Here is a 24,348-nt window from a genome sequence, read left to right on the forward strand (position 1 = left end):
TAAGTCATGTCTTCTTGGTTAAAAGAGACGTACGTTAGACCCAAGTAAAACACTATGAAATTGTGAGAAGAAATGGAACAACTTTGAGAAAACTCATACAAGTGATTTTGTCCTTCAGAACCTTACACGAATTAATAAGTAAGATATACAAATAGTACGAATTAGGAATTTTGCTCAGAATTGTATATTTCTACCTTAAGGTGAAACATTACAAGGTGTTATATTTGTACATGAGGCTTCTCTTTTCTACGTACTCTTTAAGAAAACTGGGACGAACTGTACCAAACTAAATCGAATTGTATAATATAACATTTAATTTAGGGAAGATCAGTACGTAGAGCTCCAAATAGAGGGAATAAGTGTATATTTGATGTTTCTTTATATTAATGTTCTGTACTGCTATACATTAGCATATGAATACAACAAAATCAGTCCAAAGATGTATAAAATTATGAAAGAAAACTGTAAAAATTACATAATTTTCAGCATCTATTTCAAGAATTAGGAAGGGTAATTTAATGCTACGTCTACTTCATTGACAGGCATTGCCTTCTTCAGAAAGGAAATAATAACGTACAATTGAGAGAGAAAGAAAAGCAAGAAATACATAGGTTGACATTATATATATATTTAAAAATGCCCGTTATTTAGGTAAATACGTATCGATTTTGCTAATTTTGTTCCAACACAGCACTAACTAAGAATTTCCAGAAAGTACAGCAGCTATTAAGATATTTTCTGCTATTATCAGTATGTGACTGAAGGAGTAATCTATGTTAATTGCTTAAACACGGATAGTTATGCTAGATATAGTAAATAAAATTGTATCATAGATCACGAGAAACCTTAAAAAGAAGTTTCAAATTTGTATTCTCATTTAAATTACACAATATGAGAAAACTCTCATGAATTAATATATGTCAACCAAATATAAATTTTACTAAAGTTGGTATTAAGGTATTTTATTAACAAAACAAGGTTTCTGTTCAGAACAGTGTGTTTATAATAATTTTCTTAAAGAAAGAAAAAAACTTACTTGGAATAATCGGTTGGCACATAACCAACGTATGCATCGTCCTGCAGATCCAAAGACTTCAAATTTCCCTGAGACTGTCCTGCTACATCCTCTGAGTCATCTAATTTCAGCATTCCGTCTCGATGGTACCTCTTGGCTATTATATGATGAAATTTCTTCATTTGAACTTTCTCATGGGATTGAATAATTACAGGACCATTCCCCAAATTATAGCGAAATTCGACATATCTGCATGATAGAATTAGTTTTTAAGTTTCAAGAATTGTTTATCACACTTAATATAAACATTTATTTAAGTACTAGAAGTATCACTAATATAAAAGCTTAAAACTACATTAGACACTCCATGTGTCTTCAGTTTTCAAATCAAGATAACGGATTTTTTTTGCTAATTTGCCGTCTTCCTTATTTAAACTAAAACAGAAGAAAGCATTTTTTAAAAAATATCAACCGTAAGCAAATTTGCAACTACTCAATGGAGTAATATAAAAATTGATATATGTTACCATTAAACAGAAATACTCATGGACAGCTCAAAAAATGTTAAAATTTATATATATATATATATATATATATATATATATATATATATATAATTTGAAATGAAAACTTCTTTTTATATAAAAAGGTAACTATTTTATTATACTATTTTTAGTAATCATTTTAAACTACTTTTTGAAGTACTGAAAATTGACAATTGGGAATAATTATAATAATACCGAAATAACTTTAATTAAATTATCAATATATCTGGATTCAATTTAATCAAGTACATAATAAATTGGGATAATATATTATCTTATATACTTAAAATAATTCACTGTGGCAGGCCAATTCCGGATAGGTCGATATGATTTACTGACAATGTAAACCATCTTCATGTTCTCACCACTTACAGGAGATGATGTGGAAGGCACCACGCTCTGGTCATCTTTACCCATACGCTACCCCAGACATTATTTGATAGAAGATAGACGAACCCTGAGCTGCATTTCGAGAACTGAAGAATAAATACCCCACAAGCACCAAGGATCAAACGCGGAACACCGGTTGGTAAGTAGAAACCTTATCAAGTACATTACAGCGATTTTAGATATTTTAAAATACATTTACAAAATTAAGAAATGTGTTCAAGGCTAATTTTGACCTGATACAAAATTTAAGTTAAATTGAAGAGAATGGTAGAAATTTTCAGAAGGCTTTCGACATGTCATCTATTTAAATAATATTTTAGCTACGCACCCATTCACAATTGCTAGTGATATAAAATCTCCAGTGCCATCACTTTTCTGTTGATTGTAAAGCAAAATTCCATCGTTTGCATACGTTTTAAACTCCACTTCGATGCTAACTTTCGTATAGGCTTTCAAGCGCTTTAGTTGAACATAAGAATGGCCATCGAAAGCAGGAATATCATAAGCTGAAAGAAAATCATATGTGAATATTAGTACTTATGTGAATTCTCTTAACGCTATGTGTTAGAATGTTGAGTACACACTGATGTTCCCAAAATGTAGCATTTTTGTTTTACCAGGAATTAAGCAATTTTGCTACTTTTATCTCAACTTTTATTTCATTTCTTGATGAATTAAACTCTTTACTGTCTGAGTAATGTCTAAAATTATTTTATTTCTAATCAATATGACGTTTCCATGATGATAAACTTAGGACATGTGTGTTGAAATACATAAGATATTAATAGCATTAGATTAAAATTATCATTATTCGTTTTCAGGAAAGGGCATAGTATAACTTCAGTGGCATTAAGATATATAAATTTGCATATACAATCAGGTACTACCTTTGGCTACAGCTGGTTCTGAACAGATAGGACCACTCCACATGACGTCACACAAACACTTAAATGTTTCATCAGGTAAGTCTTGGCAGGTGCCCCCATGTTGACAAGGAAAGGAAGCGCAAGCTCGAAATTCAATGGTTGGTCGAATGGGAGGAGTATTTGCTGCAATTATTATTGTTACATTAAGTTACAGTAAGTAATATAACTATATTTCAGAGTTTTCAATTGTTCCTTAAAACATATGATAACAATCTGATAATCTTATCTTTATGATTCAAAATATCACTTACTGTAAAAGTATAAAATAGAATGAAATTATATGAACGAAGATTAAATAGTGCAATCCTGTTCAATACAAAAAAGTTATAGAAATAAGACTAGGTTAACTTTACTAATTTGGGGGCATTGAATTCGAAAATGACATTAAAATTTTAAAAATTAGCTCTGGTTTTCAAGTTACAGCCTTGGCTTGAAATTACGGCTTTTGCACTAAATTTTGGGCTTTTCTCATATAACCAGTTGGCTTCACTACAAAAGTACACCTTAGTTTTCACAATATTGCATGTTGACATTGTCGACTACTGTTACGGTACATCTGTTTATCACGTGATACAAAACATGGTCGTCTGATAAGGATTTTCAGTTCTTGTAAATTGTACAGTCAGCGACAAAAGTTCTTTCTATTTGCTAAATTTATTTTGGGAATAACGGTGGAACGTACAAAGTTTCGTGTGTTTTGTTAAAAGTACTACTTTTTCCTTTTCTTTTTTTGTCATATTAATGTATACGTGTATTTTTTGTTGTATATCACCGTATTTTTTGTACTCAATTGGTTGTATCTTTTTTTTTTTTTTTGTATAACTGAATATATTTCCTTGACAAGGGTTAAGTGATAGAGCAGCAATATGCTAAACCTCGCCTCCTTGAACAAAGCCTTTTTCAATTCAATCTAGTTTCAAGGCTGGAAAGTAAAGAAAATGACGTTCTTTTCAATTTACTGAAAACTGTACTCAAATAATTGTCCTTCCATTCTGAAGTTATTTACAAAACTAATTTCATCAAACGGAAAGAACTTTTATCGCTGACTGTACGAAAATTGTATAGTTTTGATATTATGGTTCGTGTGGTTGTCGCATGCTTCCAAGTTTTATCATGATAATTGCTTTGTGATGGTTTCGGTTGACACTCTTTGTGTTACAGACAAGTAGAAAAATGTATTGGAAGTGTGTCAATGCTTCCAACTCTGCGGTGAAGTAACACTTGCTTTCAGGAAGTGTGTAATTACGTCATCTATAAAAATGGCATTTTGAGTATATTTTGGGGTTGTTAGATAGAGGATTAAATACCAAAAATTTTAGCCACGTGTTATCACCACTACGTTTTCCTTTAAGTTAACGCCTGAATTATTGGAAAAAGGCGTTGTATGCCATCTACGTTACCCATGATTTGAAGAGAGTAAGAAAATCACACTACTAATTGTTATATCTCTATGTAGTTTCTAATATTAAGAAACGAATATCCAGCTAGAGGTAAGAATTTGTGCACTGTAATATATCATTTGTAAGTCGGCCTGTGTCCCATAAAAAAGAACTTCCTATTTGAGAACCTCCAGAAAATGTTTCTACGAGCTCTGACGAAACTAAGTCTTTTCTCATATAGCAAAGAACAAAACCATAGCTTCATTAAATGCGGACTAGCTACAAAATACAAATTTCTTGGATCATAATACCAGGAAATCTCAATTATCTAATCAGAAATCTAGAATTTCCTAAAATTAAGACAAAATTTTGGGCATCACGGTTGTAACTTGTATTATTTACTACCTACTCCATGAAAGTTGCAATGAGATATTTAAATCGTTTCTTAAAAAAATAATTACTACAAACACATTGAAGGCATAGTGGGAGAGTTGAACATGAGGCACAACCCTGGTCAGTATTAGGTAAGTTTGAAATGAGTATTTTATACTCTATTATTTTATTGTATTGCATCACATATAATTAGGTAAAAGCATTTGAGATAATAAAAAAACCGAGCTTTGAGAGCTCAATATGAAATAGCGTGCAGTATGAAAACTGTTAGTATGCACACCTTAGCATGAAGCATTCCAGTTAGCATAGAACCAACCATTCTCTTATCAACGTGCACAAATTCAATACTACTTAAACGGCTCAAACGTGATGTAGGATCAATCTTGAGTTATTGTTTCTGCGGTCCTGAACTTTAACATACATATTTTTGTTATAATCCAGACGTAAGAACTATACATTCAGTTATTTGAATCACCGTGAAAAGTTTGGTGAATTTTGCTGAAAATATTTTGGAAATGCAGTCCCCAAAATATGTGCATAGTATAGCACAAAGGACTCATGTTGCTCAGCTCATTAGTACAATTATCTCGAAAACAAGAGCTAATCAACTAATTTAAGTATCATTTTAGTGTTCAGCAACCCAAAAGAAAATACAAACGATTATATTCGTTTCACAATAACGTGCAACTTTCTAAAAATTGTTGAACAATGTAATTTTAAGGTAGTTACAATGGTTTAAGACAGCGTACAAAACAAATACTTTATGGTTTTTGGATATTTTGAAAATCCTTATAGACCTCTTATAAAAGTAAGCTCAATAGTGTAACAATAGCTATATCAAAAGGCACATCAGAATAAAAGGATTTCTTCAGTCCAAATTGCAACAATGTTGTATTATGATTTGTGAAACACTAAAAAATGTATAGCATTACGTTTATTTAACATTCTGGAAGTATTATAGTATTATTTATATTTACTTCTCTTACCTGTTTACATTCCAGTGAATTATAATGTACTTATATGTAGGATAATAATATTGTTTCCTTTAATTTAAATGTGATTTATACAAATTTACTTTATTAAAAAAATTGTAATTTAAAAAAATATTAAACAATAAAAATTAAAAATATCCTTTCTAAAAATTAAAGGCACAATGATAGAAGATTAAAAAAAATCACAGATAAAGTTTCCAATAAACTAAAAGTATAAAGGTATACTGTTAGAATGTAACAAAATAAACTTAATTTCAAAAATGATTTCCTAAATGAATTAGAGTTCAAATGAAAGGTTCATCTTGTACATAATCAACAATTACATAATACGAAGTATTTATTAATTTAAATAAAGATTATATTCTGTCAAAGATCAGGAGTATTATTTAAGAAAGTAATGAAGTCCTCTATATAAAATCTACCTAAAAATATAGTGATACTATATTCTACCTATAAATTACTGCAATAAATACTAATCAAAAATTTGAAATCTTCACACGGAATGAATATAGTATATACTAGTAATCATTGCAGTAATTTATCATGTATAGTGTATTAGTATTTATTAAATATTTTCCTATTTTCTGCTAAGGATGCGTAAATGTTGCAGTAACACTTACCAAGGCACTCTTGACGATCAGGTGTTTCAGCATATCCATCGAGACAAATACATGCACCACGAACACATTGGCTATTTATAACACCACAATCTGCATCATATGTACACAAATCTCCGAGAAGAGCTCGCACTTGAACTGTTGCTGGAGTTGGCCTATAACCATATAAATTTCCTAAAACTAGATTCGTTTCATGATGATCTGGCAGTAGGTGTCTGGTGGATTTATAAAGTGGTGAACTTACATCTTCTGGCTCGGTTATGTAACGATGTGCTGTAGATCTTCGAAGTGGATTCTCCGTTGGGAACATTCCCTCTAGGTAAACAAAATAGAGTTTGAAAATTCATATCTTCTCTAGATAGTGCTTGAAAACTAAATTAAATAAATAATTGTCCTATAGTCTACAGAAAAAAGTGTCTATAAATGCACTAAAGTTCATCAAAGGATATGATTTAATGAGAATTAAGTTAGATTTTATTATTAAATTAAATAAGGTAAATTACTTATATGATTGATTTTAATCGCTCCTTGTACAAAGAATAGTGTAACTTAAAGAACTAATTGAAGCATAAGTAGGGTATGTATGTATGTTTTAGGACACATTCCACGCCCTTCCACCCCTAACTACCAAAAAAATTATGAAGCCGCCACTGGCTATAGTACTTTAACACAGAAGGATAACCCAAAGTGAGATCGCATAGGCTTTTATGACATTTAAAATCATAAAAACTTACATCTAAAATTACACTACACTACACTACATATAATTACACTTTTTACTCTATCCCATAATGACCCCAAGCTAATGTATTTATACCATCTCTTAATATATATCTTTTATCGTCTGAGGAATCTAGTGCCAGCTTATGAACGGTTATGCTATATATATCGTGCTTATAACTCCTAATGAGGTTTATGTCTTTATATGTTTTTACATTTTTAAATAAACTTTCTTTATAATCATTAAACTGCAACTCTTTTGATATTACAACTTCAGTTACTCCTTTAGCTTTTTTCTCTTCTTTATTTTCTACTCTATAAGCATACATCTTTGATCTCAATCCAATAAACTCCGTCATTATCTTACCTTTATTCTCATCTTTCATCTTACCTATTACTTTTTTGTTTATTAGTGGTAGTCCATATATGTTATTTTCCTTGTATTCACTCGGGTCAAACTGGTCAATTATTTCTGCTATATCTTTGTAAAAGTCTTCAGTCTCAATCTCATATATAAAGCTATCAGTATCCATATAACATAAATCTACATTGTTTCCATATTTCGTCTTCATAGTATTATAGTGAAAATCATACATTAATAGTTTCGATAGTTCTAATACACTCATACCAACATATATTGGTTTATTAAATGTCAGTCGCTCTTTTTTCATATGTATAGCACACAAATTCTCTGTAAATATTGTTCTGTAAACAAAATTAGGTTTTGCAATTAATTTTTCTACTCTTTCAGGATCACATTCTAATTGTATGGGTTGCCTCTTTCGAATATTTTCCATTGTTTTTCCGATTACTGAGTTATTCATGAGCTTATAAAAATCTTCAAACTTGTTTTTAGCTTGCGTTCTCATATTTGTATTTAAATCAATGTATTTCTTTAACCAGTCTGATTGTTTGAATTCTAATACTCTATGCACTTTCTTTAATTTCATTCCAAGCGACATAAATAGTTTTAAGTTCCTATAGTGAATTACATATCTCTCCTTATTATAAAGTGTTGTTAGTAGTTTTGATTGTTTAGATTCTGGTGGGCACATGTTTTCTGGAGCTAATGGTAAATCAGAATGTTTGTTGTGTAAATACTTTGGATATTCTAAATCTACTTCTAATATGTAACCAGTTTCTGAGTCATCTGGAATGTTCATTATATCTATGCAAGGTTTAATCCATTTAAAGTCTTTATAAGGCATGTATTGACTCATCGCCCACCCATATAAGTTGTTTGCGTCTAGATATGCTAGGTATGTTGAACACTCAACTTTATTATAATCTTGCATATATTTGTTGTTAGCTTTTACATATCTTTTACTACATTGTGAGATTCCTCCTCGTATACCCTTTTTTTAGCATTAGTATTTTATCATAATCAGTCAACATTTCTAAGTTAATTTTAGTCATCTTTAACATTGCATCCCACGATATGCCCGGTGCTGTATAATACCAAGCAGGATCTAATCCATATGCCTTTAAACACACATATCTAAAGTTTTCAAATATATCTGTTAATTGAAGGACATCTGTTTTGTTATAATGTTCAGTTAAGTCCCTCACTAACTTCAGATCGAATTCTTTACAAACTCGTACATGAAGCTTATGACGTTCAGGACTCATTTTTCTCCTGTTAATCTGTTTGTAAATTTGTCTATAGATAATGGAACAGGTTCTTCTAATTTTTCAAATGAATCAACATAATCAAATGGATAATCACCTTTAGTATTAACTAGATCAAGCTTATCAATCGGGAAAAACTTTAATGTTTCTCGAAATTGTTCTGGCTTTAAATTACTAGTTAACTCTGCTAAACTCTTTGACATAAATCTAAATGAATCAACAAATCTTAAATTTATTCCATCTTTTTTTGGTCCTGCTTTTACATATTTTTCATATGTTATGTACCTTCCTTCATTATTTGCAATCAGTTTAATTTTCTGTGTATCATAAGCTAACTCCTTAATAAACAAATGCGTATCATAACCAGTTAAATTGTGAAGAAATACAGGAACAAAGTTGGGATTTTTATAGTTTAAATTGCAATAACTGTGAGCTGCACCTCTAAACTTTCCAGTTAAATGATCATGATCTCTTACTTTTGCTTTATTTTTATTTATCTTATACAAACTTTTTTAAGTCATGCTTCCATTCTTTTATTTTTTCACTCATATCATCTATATTCTTGTAGAACTCTATTTTCTTCTTTAATATGTTTATTTTCTTCTCAACAGCTGGTGGTAAGTCATTCAAGTTTTTCTCACATATATGACAAGTATCCGAACTGTTATAAGCTTCTATTTCCTCCTCACTAAGCGGAGTCATATCAAATACCCTGTTATATATTTCCATAATTTCTATTGCTTCTTTTTGTAACATTTCAATAAATACTTTCGCAGCATCTGGACCTATATAACTAACAGGGGCTTTATAGTTCCCATTTGAATATTTGACATAGTAACAAAAACTCATTGGTTCATGCTTTCGATATTTTACTGTTTTACTACAATTATGCTCTATTTTTAACTTACGTAAGATACATTCAAAGTCGGCAAATATGACAAATGGAACTCTTAATGATCGATTATAGTTTTGAAACTCTATTTGATTGTCGTATGGTTTTGGAGGTTCTATTCTAACAGCCTCATGCTCTTTACAATATAGCTCATGGTTCTGTAATTGCTTCTCATTTCGAAAGTGTCTTGTTAAACATCTATCACAAAAGTATAACTTCTCAGTATGTTTTGTTACTTGACTTCTTATTAATCGTGATAAGTCTTTTATCCAACAAAAATGACTATTATTTTGATCATCTTTTATATATAACAAATTAGCATGTTTTTCTTGCTTTGTTTTTGTGATTTGAAGTGGATATACATTATAGTTCTTGTCATAGCTGTAAACATTGATAGAAATATTACTTCTTCTTTCAAATTTCGGAATATCTTTTAATTGTACAGGAAATTCAATGTTATCACAATATTTCTTTTCTAATTTGTCAACAAGTCGTTTATAGTGTGAAGGTCTTTCAGGATGTATTTCAACAGGTTTTAAGTAACTTGCGATAGAATACAAGAAACATTTATTGTCTTTATTTTTAACATTAATCACTGCTTTCTTAACTTTAATTGGTTTAGGAAGTTCAATATAGGAAGAAGCTCTTAATGGTACATACTTGTTTAATCTGATTTGTGAATATTTAATTTGATGTAATGTCCATCCTGATCCTCTACCTTCAAACTCTTCCATTTCTCTACGAAGTTTTTGTTTTGCATAAGATATATATTCATTTAAGTCAGTTGATTCTAATATTCTCTCGTTTGATGTTTTGAAATTGCGCTCTTGTATTTCTTTATCTTTAATATAGTCCCAAATGAAAGCGAGATTTACTTTAACAGGGTGGAATTTTAATTCTTCTTTGATTTTGTTAATAGCAACTCTTCCACTTGTATCTAAAATTTTATTGGGTCTTTATATCCACCTACGTTTTCAACTTTAATAGTTTGTAAACGCTTCTTGAGTGCTGTTTCTTCTAATTCTATCTTAATTGGTATACGTGTTGGTTTCGGTCCTTCAATTACTTCTTGTTTAAATGGGAATATATCTCTAATCTGTCTTCTGCTTTCTTCATCATCATATTGTTTAAGAAGGTTTATTAGTTCATGTTTTCTTAATCGGGAATATCTTTTGATTCCCTTTTCCTTACATTGTCGTCTTAACTCTATTACAGTAAATCTACTATAATTACTCATCTTATTTACTATATAAAAAATCTTACTATAACTCAATTATCTTCGCCGGATTATTCCTAATCATTTTTGTACTATTTTTACTTCCATATATCCTAATACAACACTTAACATTGTACACTCCTGCCATTGTCTACATATTACGCGTTGTATTAGAACACTACTTTCATGGGAATATCCCATGAAAGTTACATATACACATATTAAAATTAAATCATTTTTGTAAACTTACTCATCATCGTCATAATCATCACTACCATATTTATATTCATCATCACTAGTCAAATCAGATGTTTTTTGTTGCATTATTAATAATTCTTTTTCCTTTAACAATATTTGCTTCTCTAGTAGTGCTGCTAAGAGTTTAAGATCATGATGAATTAGTTTAAGTCTATCATGTAATAAATCAAATTCTTTCTACATATTTATTATATAGAAAACCAACAAAAATGAGATAAATTTAAAAAATCTAAGAATGAAAACGAACAGGTGAATATGACTAGTGCTAAGGAAATATTATCTTACAAACCTATATTTGATTGTGTATGTAAACATTTAGATATTGGAGGTTATAATGATGAAGACAAAATAAATTTTAGCATCTCCATAGGTATGTTAGATCATTTGTTCAAGAAAGCCGCTAAAGAAAAGAACTCATTTCTTATACAAAACATTCTCTATACAAACGTTATGAACTTGTCTGATAAGATATTAGATTCACTGACTGATGAACAATGGTTATCTATAGGTTATGATGATTATGAGGAGGAATATAACTATGATCACATAACAGAAGATTTCATACGCAAATATCAGGAGAAAGTTAATTTGAGTGAAATATGTTCATGGAAAAAGTTATCGGAAGAGTTTATAAGAGAATTAGCTGAAAAAGTTGATTGGGAGATTATTTCGGAAAGCCAAGACTTATCAGAAGACTTTATAAGAGAATTTGCAGATAGAGTTCATTGGAGAGAAGTATCGTATAATCAAAACCTATCTGAAGAATTTATTAATGAGTTTATAGACAAAGTTGATTTTGATGCTATATCTTATGGAAGCAAACTCTCTGAAGCCTTTATAGGAGAACATGCAGATAAAGTTTCTTGGTGGCGCTTATCTGGAACTCAACAATTATCAGAAAACCTTATAAGAGATTACGCTGACAAAGTAGATTGGGAAATAATTTCAATGTTTCAAAATTTAACAGAAAGATTTATCGCAGAGTTCAAAGACAGAGTTCATTGGCATAACATTTCAATTTATCAACACCTCTCTGTAGAGTTTATATATTTATTTAGACATTACGTAGATTGGAGAGTTATAATAAGAAAATACCGTAATAATTCCTATTTAGGTAGTATATTGAATTTAGCATTCGATGTTACAACAGATGGTTTATTTAATGTTTAACTAATTACCTTTTATGACTATTATACCATAAAAGTTGTAATCTTAATTATAAGATAATAACTGATCATATAAACAATCAATTCCTTTAACCAAATCTTCTTCTGGTAAGGATGTTCAAAACTCATTACCCTTACCTCTACAAATCTCTTATACTTAAAAACAAATCAATAACAAACTCATCATCTTCTCCATCCACAGATCAAACGGTTATGTTTAAACTAAGATGAATGCTCTGTGTTGTATTTAAGCTAGATTGTATATGTAATGGTTGTTTTGATATGTCAGATTGTATTGCTATGATATGTTTAATCTTTTTGTACACGTTAGAGTTTTATGGTAATTATCATAAAACACAGCATTATTTTTTATAGTTGAAGGCTCTTTAAAAATTTTAAGACCTCATTTTCTATAATGTTGTCTATAGTTTCTTTAATAATTTTCAAGTCACATTCAAAGAATTTCTTTTCAGTACGATAATCTTCTAAATCTTGATGAACTGACTTCTCTAGTTCTCGTGCGTTGTTGCTTCTATAAGTTTTATCAAATTAAAACAGATCAAAGTTTGTTCTGTATGCGTTTAGTTGTTTTAATCTTTCTTCTAAGGTCTTAGTGAAGCCAATCTTATAAATATTTCTTTTCTTATACAGGTTTGTTGTGGCGATATAAACAAAACCTGACTTATCATCATCTTTTTTCAATTGAGACCATCTTTTTATTTCTTGGAACAAGTCTGGATGAACATATGTACCTCTGATTATCCTTTGTCTTCCTCCTAAAATCATGTAATATTTTTTTAGACTGATACTTTTCTTCTAGTTTTTTATTATTGTTGTAGATTGTTTATTTTCTAACCAATGATCAAACCTTCTACCATTGACCTGACACAACTTAGTAGCGTTGAAATATTCTGTTGATTTGTCTATAATCAACTTGAAATCACCAAACAGACCATACCAGTAATCATCTTTAATCTGTTCGTAACAAATATCATTTAAACTATACGAATTATCCATAGTACTCATATTTATTATATTAAAATGTTGATTTAATTATTTTCGGAGTTTTTACCCGTCGTTTTAACGGGGCAAAATTTTAAATACCGTGATGAAGAGTAATAGTTTACTAGCCTTTTATGGTTATTATTCCATACAAGACAAACATTTATATTTACATTATAACATTACTTTTATCTATCCAGCTATTATGTGAATCATCAAAACCTAGCCATTTAACATATACTTTATCACCTTTCTTTCTTAACATCTTTTCCACCAAGTATTCATCTTTATGTTTCGTCTTTAATAGTTCTGGTTCGTAAAATCTACCTTGTACATCCTATTCTTCTAAATTTTTAATTTTATATGTAGATGGATTAGATGGAATAACTTCGCTAATAATAAATACTTCTGTTGACCAATTAGGTGTATATCCTTTCTCAAATAACCCTTTCGATTTATTTATACGAACATGATCACCTAATTTGTATTTGGGTTTAACACGCTTATATTCTTTTTGGTACACTTTCTTCAATATTGTTTGCTCATTCTTCTTGTTAACTTCTATAGGCTTTAAACCAATTGTTCTATGTACATTATTATTATACTCTTTAACTAGTGTAGGTAATATCTCTATCCATTTATAATTTCCTTGTGTTGTGAACCTTTTCCACATGTTTTGTTTAAGCGTTCTATTAAATCTCTCAACAACAGAAGCTTTGTTTCCACTATAGGTTGAGTAATGATTAATGTTATTTTCCTCCATTAGCTTCTTAAACTCTTTATTGTAAAACTCTTTACCTTGATCAGTTTGTAAGTTACTAGGTTTTCTCATTCTTAATATGGATTCAAATGCTTCTGTAACATTCTTACCACTCTTGTCTTTAACAGAAACAGCAAACGCATATTTCGTAAACACATCTATAATCGTTAGCAGATACTTATAACGTTTATTTAATTTGGAAACACCTTTTAATACTCCAATATCCATTTCAACAAGATCAGCTTGCCAAAGATCATCAATACCTTTTATCATTACACTTAATCTGTCAAATTTTTTTCTAGATGGTTTGTGAATTTCTTCTATAATGTCTTCTCTAACACCTTTACCATCATATAGTCAATCATTCTTTTTAACGAATTGAGTTTTAGTAACACCACATACAGAACAAATACCTTTCTTTAGATATCTTCCATTCTTTGTTTGTTCAATTCTAATGGTATCTTTCTCCGTATCTGTCAATTTCTTACACTTAACACAATACACCATCATTATTTATTGTATAGAAAATCAACAAAAAAAATTAAAATTTATCACTACCTAATACTATACTTTTAACATTATCATCATCATCACTTGATTCGTTTTCACCTTCATCTTCTATTTCTATATACATAATAAGCAATAATAATTTACCTTCTTTCAATTCAGAATCTTTGGATGGTCTAATTGTTAACTGATCATTTATATTAAAGTATAATGGAAAACTTTCAACTAAAGCGTCATTTAAAAATAGATCTATAAGATGTTTATTAAGACTTGATTTTATATGCATTAACCTACCTCTATAAAGAAATTTGTAGGCGGCAGCTAAATTATATACAAAAAAGGCTGGTTTCCCAAGAACATCTTCTGCCAATCGACATGGAAATTCAACAATTTCTTTTCTTGTAAGTAAATTAAACTCTTCTTTCACTGATTCAAGCTGTTCTAATGTTACATCTTGTTTATCAATAGCATTAGATACATTAACCAATCTTTTGTTCTTAAAATCAACCCAGGATGTAAAAACTTCTCTAGATTCTTCTTTTATACTTTTAATGTTACCAAAAATATTCATATTTATTATATAGCAAACGTTCTTAGGAAAGTTCTCTTTCTATGTACATTACAACAAACAATAATTGTCCTTCTTCCATAGCTGAATTTTTATTTGGTTTAATCGTAATTATATCGTTCTTGTTAAAGTTAAAAGGTAAATTTTCAATCAAAGTATCACCTAAATATATCTTTAGAAAGTCTTTATCCAAACTTAATTCTATGTGCATTATTTTTCCATTATAGAGAAATTTGTAACCATTAGAGAGATTAAATATTCTAAAGATTGGGTCTTTAACATTCTTAATTCTCAATCGATATAATAGAGGTATGGTTTCTTTCTACATAATCAATTTAGTAGTATCCATCCTAATCTTTTGAAAATCTTCTTTCTTTATGTATGTGTCTTGTAACGTTTCTAATGCATCTTCAAATCGTTTTCTATCGTTCTCTAATTGAGCTTCTATTGATCTAAGTTGACTTACGCTAAAAACATCATTTAAATTCTCCAACAATTTTAATTTTTCTTCACTAATATTAATATCACCTTTTCTATCTTTAACATTACCAAATATATACATACTCATTTATTATACAGAAAATGCCCATCCTAATTTTTCAAAACATTTTTTAACATTTCTATTTGTTTAGATGAGTATTTAAAATCAATATCAACATGAACATCATGCTTTTTCAACAGATAGTACAATACACATTTTAAGTTAATAAACAATACTCTTTTTGGATACAGTTCTATAAAGGTCTCGTGTAAGTTTTCGAAGTCGTTTATAAGTGTTTCTTCCATATGTCGTAAGTTTAATGGTTTTTGATCGGTAAGGTGATAGTGTATTAAATAAACATCATCATAATATTTTGTATATTTATTTTTCTTTAGTACTTCTAGAACATCTTTTGTTGATATTAAATCTTTTGGCTTATCTCTAAATTCATCATTTAACACCTTGAACACATCTTCTGGAATAATTCTATCCTGTAAAGCTTGCAAACGAGATAACTGTAACTTAAATCTTTTTGTAGTATCATACCATGGTTTTCTCTCTCATTCCTTCATTAGTACTGTAAACAAAACCATTCGCTACAGAACAATAATCACAAATGTATCTACTCCTACCTTTTGTTAATGATTTACTACCACAATTACTACATTTTAATGGTCCGGTGTTATAATTTGACAACATGTTCTTTAAGGTAATTATTGGATATAACTTACACAACTCTTCTTCCGTATACAAAAATTTAGGTATTAACATTTTCCATAAACCAGTAACATTATATACGTTGTTTTTATCTTTTAAGCCTATCTTACTAAAATCCCGAAAATACCAATTAAATTTATATTTAACTAGTGCATCTAGTTCATCCTCATGCTTCTCAAAATAATCTAAAAATCTATTGTGTATAGCTTCCATTTTTATCTTAAAACAAAACTTTTATGGATATAAACCATAAAAGTACTTAAACTTAATAATATTTAATCATTTTTAATCATATACATAACATCACTAAAAGAATACCCTTGATTTAGAAGATTTAAAACCTTAACACAAAGATGACCACATATAACTGAATTAAAGCCTTGTATAAGTTCGTCATTGTAAAATAAGTTTTTGGTACCAAGATATTGTACCAGTTGTTTAGGAGGAACACCACCATAAGAATCAAACGCGTACTTTATGCTGTTATCTTTCCAATAGCATATCCAATGAGTACCAATGTTTTCTGATTTATCAAGGTTAACTATACCACACTCATTTACATAGGGTTTTTGTGGAAGTTCATCACTCATAAATACACCTCTAAATCGTTTTATCTTTATTTCTTTAACCAACCTCTCTATATCGAAGTTGGTCAATGGTTTTAGTTTTTTGACTTCTTTGGTTTACCTGCTCCATGTTTTTTTCCATAGCCATATTGTGCCTTTTTTGTTCTTCAAGTTCTTGTTTATTCTTCTTAGCATCAAGTACAGTTTTAGTAATCGCTGCTGCACCACCTGCTAATGAGCCAACTGCTCCTAAAGCTGCTAAAATGGCTGGAATTGTAAAGATAAAACCACCCATATGCTCTTTCTTAATCTTTTTCATTTGTGCAGTAGTTAAAGTTAAATCCATTCCTTTACCTTCTTTAATTTTCTTAGATTTATCGCTAAGTTGTTTCTTTGTTAATACATAATCAATATTCAAATCCTTTAGTTCGTTATAAGGAACACAAAAACATACAACCTTTAACAGAACACATCTTCCTATTTATTTAAGAGAAAATCTTAGTTTGTAAAAGTACAGTTGTTGTAGCTCCACCAAAATCAATTAAGGAATCATTCTCATCTGTTATCCTTATCTCAAAATTATCAACCTTGTCTTTGATATAGGGAAAAATAATGGATAAGTAGGCTCATAAATAATACTATGTTTAAACTCAGCATCTGTTTTAAATGATGCTATAATTCCTGTTTCTCTATGTGTGTATTCTGTATCTTTAACAAACATACCATCAGCTATATTACAGTGAACATTAATTGTATCAAACGGGTGAAACTTTGGCAACTTACTTCCAATATGTGTTTTGTTTTTTTCTAAAACTTCAAGAACATTAAACCCGAGGACAGTACCTATACCCCCAATTGTAACATCATTACTATCAGTTTCTATTTTAACTCTATTTCTTAAATGATCTTCTGATAATGTTATGTTGATGGATTGAGATTTTAAATACTCATTAAGTGATTTTAAATTATATATTGCCCTTCTGGTATAAAAACTTGTCTATCACCATATGAGAAACTTTTTTTCTGTAATGTTTGGAGTTAAGTATGTAGTGTAAAATCCAACTAGTCCTATACTTGCTACTGTTGTCTAATTCGTAATGGAGTTTCTTCTTTAAAACAGAAGTATCACTCGTTAACTTAAATACCTTAGCCATTTATTATATAATAAATGAATGAGTTTGATTTACCTAGAGATATTCCAAGAGAGAAAGTAATCAAGTTAATAGAAGATATCATTCAAAAGTTAGAATACAGTTTAAAGAAGAAAAAGAGAAAACTACGAATTGTTAAATATGCATACTACACTTTGATTACGTTATCGGTTATACTTTCTGCAACAACTGGATTTATTAATATTTTTATACCTGTAACAATTTGCTCAATATTAACAACATCTCTTGCGACTGGAAGTGCTATTATAACAGGTTTGTCTTTTAAGTTAAACATAAGCAAAAGAAAAGATGAATATAAAACTATTGTCACTTGTATTAACTCATTTAAAGAACAGTTAGAGATGATAATAACATTAAATGGTGAAATGGATAACGAATATATAAAAGATACGTTGCTTAAGATCAGAGAACAACTTAAAAATATAAGATAATAAAAGAGACGATTTTCTCTATAATAAATGAGTAAGAAAACTATTAATTGGGATGTAAAAGAGATGATAAAAGAAACAACAGTTAAGAAAAGAAATGGAGAGCTTATACCTGATGATATTCGATGTCTTATTGTGGGTCCATCTGGTTGTGGTAAAACATTTCTATTATTTAACTTCTTATTACAGCCAGGTTGGTTAAACTATAATTACTTCTACATATATTCTAAAAGCATGAATCAGCCAAAGTATGAGCAATTAAAAGATCGACTTGAAAAAGCAGAACTAAAGTTCAATAAAGAAATAGCAACGTTCTTAAGCAGTAATGACTCTATTGTGCATATTGATGAATGTGAAAAATACTCTGTTGTTGTGTTTGAGAGAATTACATTTTAGAGAATCAAGATACTGTTAGAAATTACTTTACAAGAGGTAGACATAGGCATTTAGACTGTTTCTATCTTGCACAGACATATTCAAAAGTACCTAAACAGCTTATAAGAGATAACGTTAACTTCCTATGTGTATTTAGACAAGATGATACTAATCTTAAACATGTATATAATGAGTTTGTTGGAGGAGATATGTCTTATGATAAATTTAAAGAGATATGTTCAAAATGTTGGCAAGAAGATTATGGTTTTATAGTAATTGATATGACAAGGAAGGTAAACAATGGTAAGTATAGGAACAAGATAAAACACTTCTTAAACGTTTGATGTTTTTTCACGTTTATTGACGTTTATTGACGTTTGTTCGTTTTCTATATAATAAATGGATGAGAAAGAAATTAATAAGAATATTAAGTTAAAGGAGTTCTTGATAAAGGGCTTCAAATCTTGGAAGAAAGAAAGAGCAGGTATATATGATAAATTTAAGACGCAAGAACAAGCTGTAATTGATGCTATTCAAAATTTAGGAAGTGAAATCAAAGAAGTAGCAAAACAAAATAAAAATCTAATAACTGAACTTGTTCCAGTTGTACATAAGACGGCTTCAATAGATCCTAGTCTACTAGAAACACCTAAAAAGATAACTTATGATAGTTCTCCATGTAGTAGTGATACGCCTATAACGGAAGAAATAAAACAAATGAGAAACAAATTAAAGACAAAGTGGAAGGAGTAGAACCTTTAACAACAGCGCAATCATTTGGTAAGATTGCAACGAAATATTATAGTAAAAGAAATGATAGTGTATTTGGAATAAGTACTGTAGAAGAAGATGGGAAAATAATAAGATAGGAAATTCTGAAGTTAAAGTGAATGGTCATGATTTGATAATTAATGGTAAAACTTATAAAGGAACAGAGGGTCTATGGGAATTGTTAACGATGAATACTAATAAAACTATTGAAGATTATGACGATGACGATTTTGAACAGTACAAAGAAATAATAATAGAATCAGATGCTGCCTTCCAAAAATATAATCGAGATAAAAAAGTAGCATCTATTAGAGGTTCCAAGTACATTAATATTATCAAGCCTATTTTGGATAATTATATTAAACCATCTTTACCTCCAACTCCTAAAAGGACTGGTGAAAGAATTAAACAATATACAGAGATACCTAAAGAATATATATGGATGGATGATGTGAGAAAGCTTATAGATAGGCTAATAGTTATAGACGGAGAAGAAAAGGCTGGTAATAATAACTTTTATAATGAGAAAGTAGGTATAGTGAGTATGATTAATAATAAGCTTTCACAATTTGTTCCTAATGATCCGAAAGGTATAGGTTATTTGATTAAGATCTTAAATACATTACCACCACGATTCTGGAATAATGAGAAGCTTGGAAAAGGATTAGTAAATGATTTGATTAATAAACTCCCATTTGAATTACATATTCCAGGATTTTCGTACTGTGGTCCGGGAACTAAGCTACAAGAAAGGTTAGAAAGAGGTGATAAAGGTATTAACCCATTAGATGAGGCTTGTAAAGAACACGATATATTCTTAAGGAACCTAAAATCATCTTTTCATTCCATACTTATCAATGTGTTCAAAAGACTGTTGTAGGCTCTTTCTTGGAGTTTGATGTTACTACTCAATTTAATTCTAGACAATTTGATATGCCCGATTTCGTAGTTGTAATGTTCCAAACTGATAGAAGTGGTAAACAAACAGCAGATGCAAGTAAGTTCGATCATTGTAAGGTAAAGAATATCTATCTTAAGAATGGGAGGAATGAGGTATTTCCAAAAGAATCAAGAAACTTAGATATTGCTAACAGGGATTACGAAGATTATACTGCATTTAAGATAATAACATGTGGAAATACCGAAATGTACTATGATCCTAAAGAGTTTATAGATAACAGACCAATGTATGTGATTAATTGTAGTAAGAGGAAGAATGTATCGGTAAATGAGAGAACAAACATAAAGATTGTAGTAGACTTTGCAGAAGTTGTGGCTGCAATGTGTCCTAAAACATACATACATACCCTACTAGCATATACTAACACGAATTTACTTACCTTTACATGGGCCTAAAGAATGGACTACAATATCTTTTTGATATCTGCAAGCAAACAGTTTAAGTTGACATTCCGATCCATATGTTTGACCATCGTTCCCACATACAGCCTACAAAATTAAAAAGAAAAGTTTGTAACTTATTTGGTATAGTGACAGAGGTTAAAACCCTACATTAGAAAGGTATCTTGTATTTCTAAATTATAATAATACGATTCATGTTTTTTAGTTCTGTGTCTGCTGCGTTAAAGGCCTTAAGTCCAAAAACCGTAAATCGTACTCATTCTGAGAAAAATGAGGTTGAAAATATCAGATTTTTAAAATTTATAAAGCGTCTTATATTGTTGGCAAATACCTAAATATTTTAAATTGTGGATCAAATGTTCTCCACAGACTATAATAAAGAGATTACTCAACGTCTAAACGTTTAGACCATTTTGGACTTGACTTAACTTTTATAAAGCTAACAGAAATAATTTTCAAAAGGAAAAACCTTCATGCTCATTTTAAGCTATCTTGATCCCAGGATGATTTAAATCAAAACATATTACAACAGTCTTATAAATATACCACATTGACTTGACACCTAGTCTTCCGTTTCAGGCGCTGCTATCGGCTGAAGGAATTCACTCCCTTTCGCTAAAGGTCTCTCGCTTAGGAACAGCTGAACCCTTATTGGCTCAACGCATGGGTGTGAGCTTTAGTTCGCACTTTTGCCACGGCTCAAGACATTTTGGCAGCACAATAGTATCAAATCTGAAATGGGGGTACAAACAGAACACAATGCCAACAAAAATCGAGATCCCTATTTACTTTTGTGACATCAACTTCAAAATGACTACAGCGATTTTTGGAACTACATGCGTAATTATGTAATACATATTTTTCATCAGTAATCAATTTTATATTTTAATTAACAATAAAAGAGAGAAAGTTATAAAATCTCAGCTAACCTGCATTTTGCTTGAATCTTCTGAACATCGTGCTTTACATACACATTCTGCGTAACCGTCATGCTCTTCACAGGTGGCACCAAAGTAGCAGGTAAGCTCCAAACAGGAAGTTGGAACTGGTGTTGTTACATCAGCTGTTTGCACATAAAGTAGAGAATAATTGGTATCTTAAAAAATAACAAAGAAGAGAGTAAGAATACAGAAAGAAAAATACACATGTTTTAAACGTGAACATTTTGGTCAGTCTATCTCTTTTTGCTAAGTTCTAGAAGACTTACTATTAATAGCATACTGAAATATTTCTAGCAAATCAATCACTCCTTTGGTGTTGTAGCCCATCTTCATGTACTTATATCTGTTTCGTACTTCGATACTAAACAAGATTAACAGAAATGAAGTTTAATCTAAATATGATCCAATACAAGTAATATAACTAAAGTTGAATTTTTGTATATGAAACTTGTAATCAAAAATGAAGATAATGTTTATAATAATATTTAAATTTATTAATTTGTAATATTCAAACATATTCATTATAGCACTAGTTCAGTCATCTGAAACAAGCCCACCTATGTATACTATTTTGTTTAGTCTCAGAAAGAATACTACAATTGAGTGGGTTTTCGTAACATAGAGGAAATCATGTTGAGCATACTACCAAGAAACTGTATTGGCGATAAGTCATTCGATTTGGATTTACTGGAAATTCACCATTTAAGAAAATTAATTACCGTTTTTTCAGTATACTTTCAGAGAATTATGTTGAAACTAGGAAGTTGCCTAGTAATGACAATCAAATATAAGTACTAAAGTGCGCACATTATTAACTTAGTACAATTTCAGCAAATTCTTCGATTTTTAGATGGACATTTTTGACATCCCAGAATGAAGAAAATACGCCTAATTCCTTTATTTATCAGTAAACTTCCTGTAAAGTAAATGATTAATTGTATAAATTTTCTCTCCTGTCTACGGAAAATATGCTATTGTGAAAAGACTTCTACTCCTTCTCCTAATAATAATATTAATGATTAAGAAATTACAAAAGTACAAATACGAATATAATTAAAATAAGAAAGTATTATTACAGAGGTTATTGAATCGTAAATACAACTTAGGTAAATAATAGACAAATATTTATAATATCTGCAAATAAGTCTAACGAAACCAACTCTTGAGTATCAACTTCAAATATTGCTCCCATTTTACAAGCTGGAATGAAAAAGAAAAGTATATTGGAAATTGTAATCCAAAGGTTTCGCGTACACAGTTTGGAGAATGTTTTTAATTCTGTATAACGGAAAAGATATCACACATCTTCCCAACGAAGAAAGAACGTACGAATAGTGACATTTTGAAATATGTTACAGATATAGGAACGTTGTTACGAGAATATAATTTTACGAAATGAAGTTCTATTCTAATATATGTTATTTGATCAACTAGCGTACCTGAAACACATCCATTAGGGCCCAACACTTTATTTCCGGAGCAAATGGTACACTTTTGTCCCTGTATTCCAGGCTTACAAACACATCTTCCAGTCATTTGCTCACAATCGTCTCGTACTGATCCAAATAAAGAGCAACCACACGCTAGAATGAAAGTAAGTTTATTTTTAATATGGTGTCAATAACAGAAACAATAGGTACAATATAGTAAACAACAGCATCACGGTAAATTAAAAACTCACAGATTTATAGTGCAATACATCAATGTGCAAGGAGTACACGGAGTAAACTACAATTCACACCTATGGACAAAAGTTAAATGTTTGAAATGAACAAGAAAGAACAGATCGGATAAATGTAGAAGTACGAGCTGAAATCGAAAAATAAGTTTCCTGTGGTGGCTATGATCAGAGGTGTTTATACAAGACAAATTATGTGTTGCAAAAATAGAAAACAAGGGTTACTTTTTAAAATCACATCAGAATTAAGGACGCTGATGCATTTACATGGCGCGAGGTCGAGATTGTACGGCAGATGGGCAAGGTATTTCCAACCGAGAGTGGCGAGATGGTTTTGCGTTGCTGCAGCCGAGTCTTGTCTCATATTGCCATATAAGAGTAGAGCGTCAGATATCAGAAAGTCAGGCTGCTGCCTACAAGTCGGTCTTCTCAGCGTCTGACAATTCTTCTGAAAATTGGTTATTCCAACCTTCATACTTGCTTGGCACACAATGGATCTCTAATATTACGATATCATCATCTGAAAGATCTTGGTTGTATGTCATCAAATGACGTACAGTTGGCTCTCGCATTAAACCGCTGTCGTAGTTTACCCGTGCTTTACAATTTCTCAAGAAAAAAATATGATAACCTATTTTACGACTTCTCGTAAATATAGACTTAAAATGAAACGTCCACTATTACTCTGAAAAAGCAACTACTGATTATATATTTCGATTCTGACACGAATATAAGCTTTATTACAGTCTAAAAGTGTCCAGTGCTGTATTAATGAAATGCATCAGGTTTTGTTAAGATGTTTAGATTATTTTGGTAAATATTGATATGCTATTGAAATATGTCTACAATATATAGTTTTTGGAGAGAATAATGTTAATAAAT

The 24,348-nt window shown here is 30.0% G+C and overlaps 1 protein-coding gene across 5 annotated transcripts in view; it reads right to left on the reverse strand.

Moving 5' to 3' along the window:
* The window catches only part of LOC145668491 (agrin-like), a 1,085,796-nt gene that overhangs the window by 23,273 nt on the left and 1,038,175 nt on the right, over positions 1-24,348 (reverse strand). For all 5 annotated transcript variants that reach the window (XM_081736441.1, XM_081736438.1, XM_081736440.1 and 2 more), the window contains 7 exons: positions 23,228-23,371; positions 21,777-21,910; positions 20,826-20,934; positions 6,261-6,572; positions 2,838-2,999; positions 2,279-2,456; positions 1,037-1,264 (listed from right to left, as the gene is read on the reverse strand). In XM_081736441.1, the coding sequence (XP_081592567.1) occupies positions 1,037-1,264; positions 2,279-2,456; positions 2,838-2,999; positions 6,261-6,572; positions 20,826-20,934; positions 21,777-21,910; positions 23,228-23,371 (1,267 nt within the window). The remainder of the gene's footprint in view (positions 1-1,036; positions 1,265-2,278; positions 2,457-2,837; positions 3,000-6,260; positions 6,573-20,825; positions 20,935-21,776; positions 21,911-23,227; positions 23,372-24,348) is intronic.

Source organism: Thermobia domestica, chromosome 13 (assembly GCF_964235325.1).
Source record: "Thermobia domestica chromosome 13, izTheDome1.hap1.1, whole genome shotgun sequence".
NCBI classification, from domain to species: domain Eukaryota; kingdom Metazoa; phylum Arthropoda; class Insecta; order Zygentoma; family Lepismatidae; genus Thermobia; species Thermobia domestica.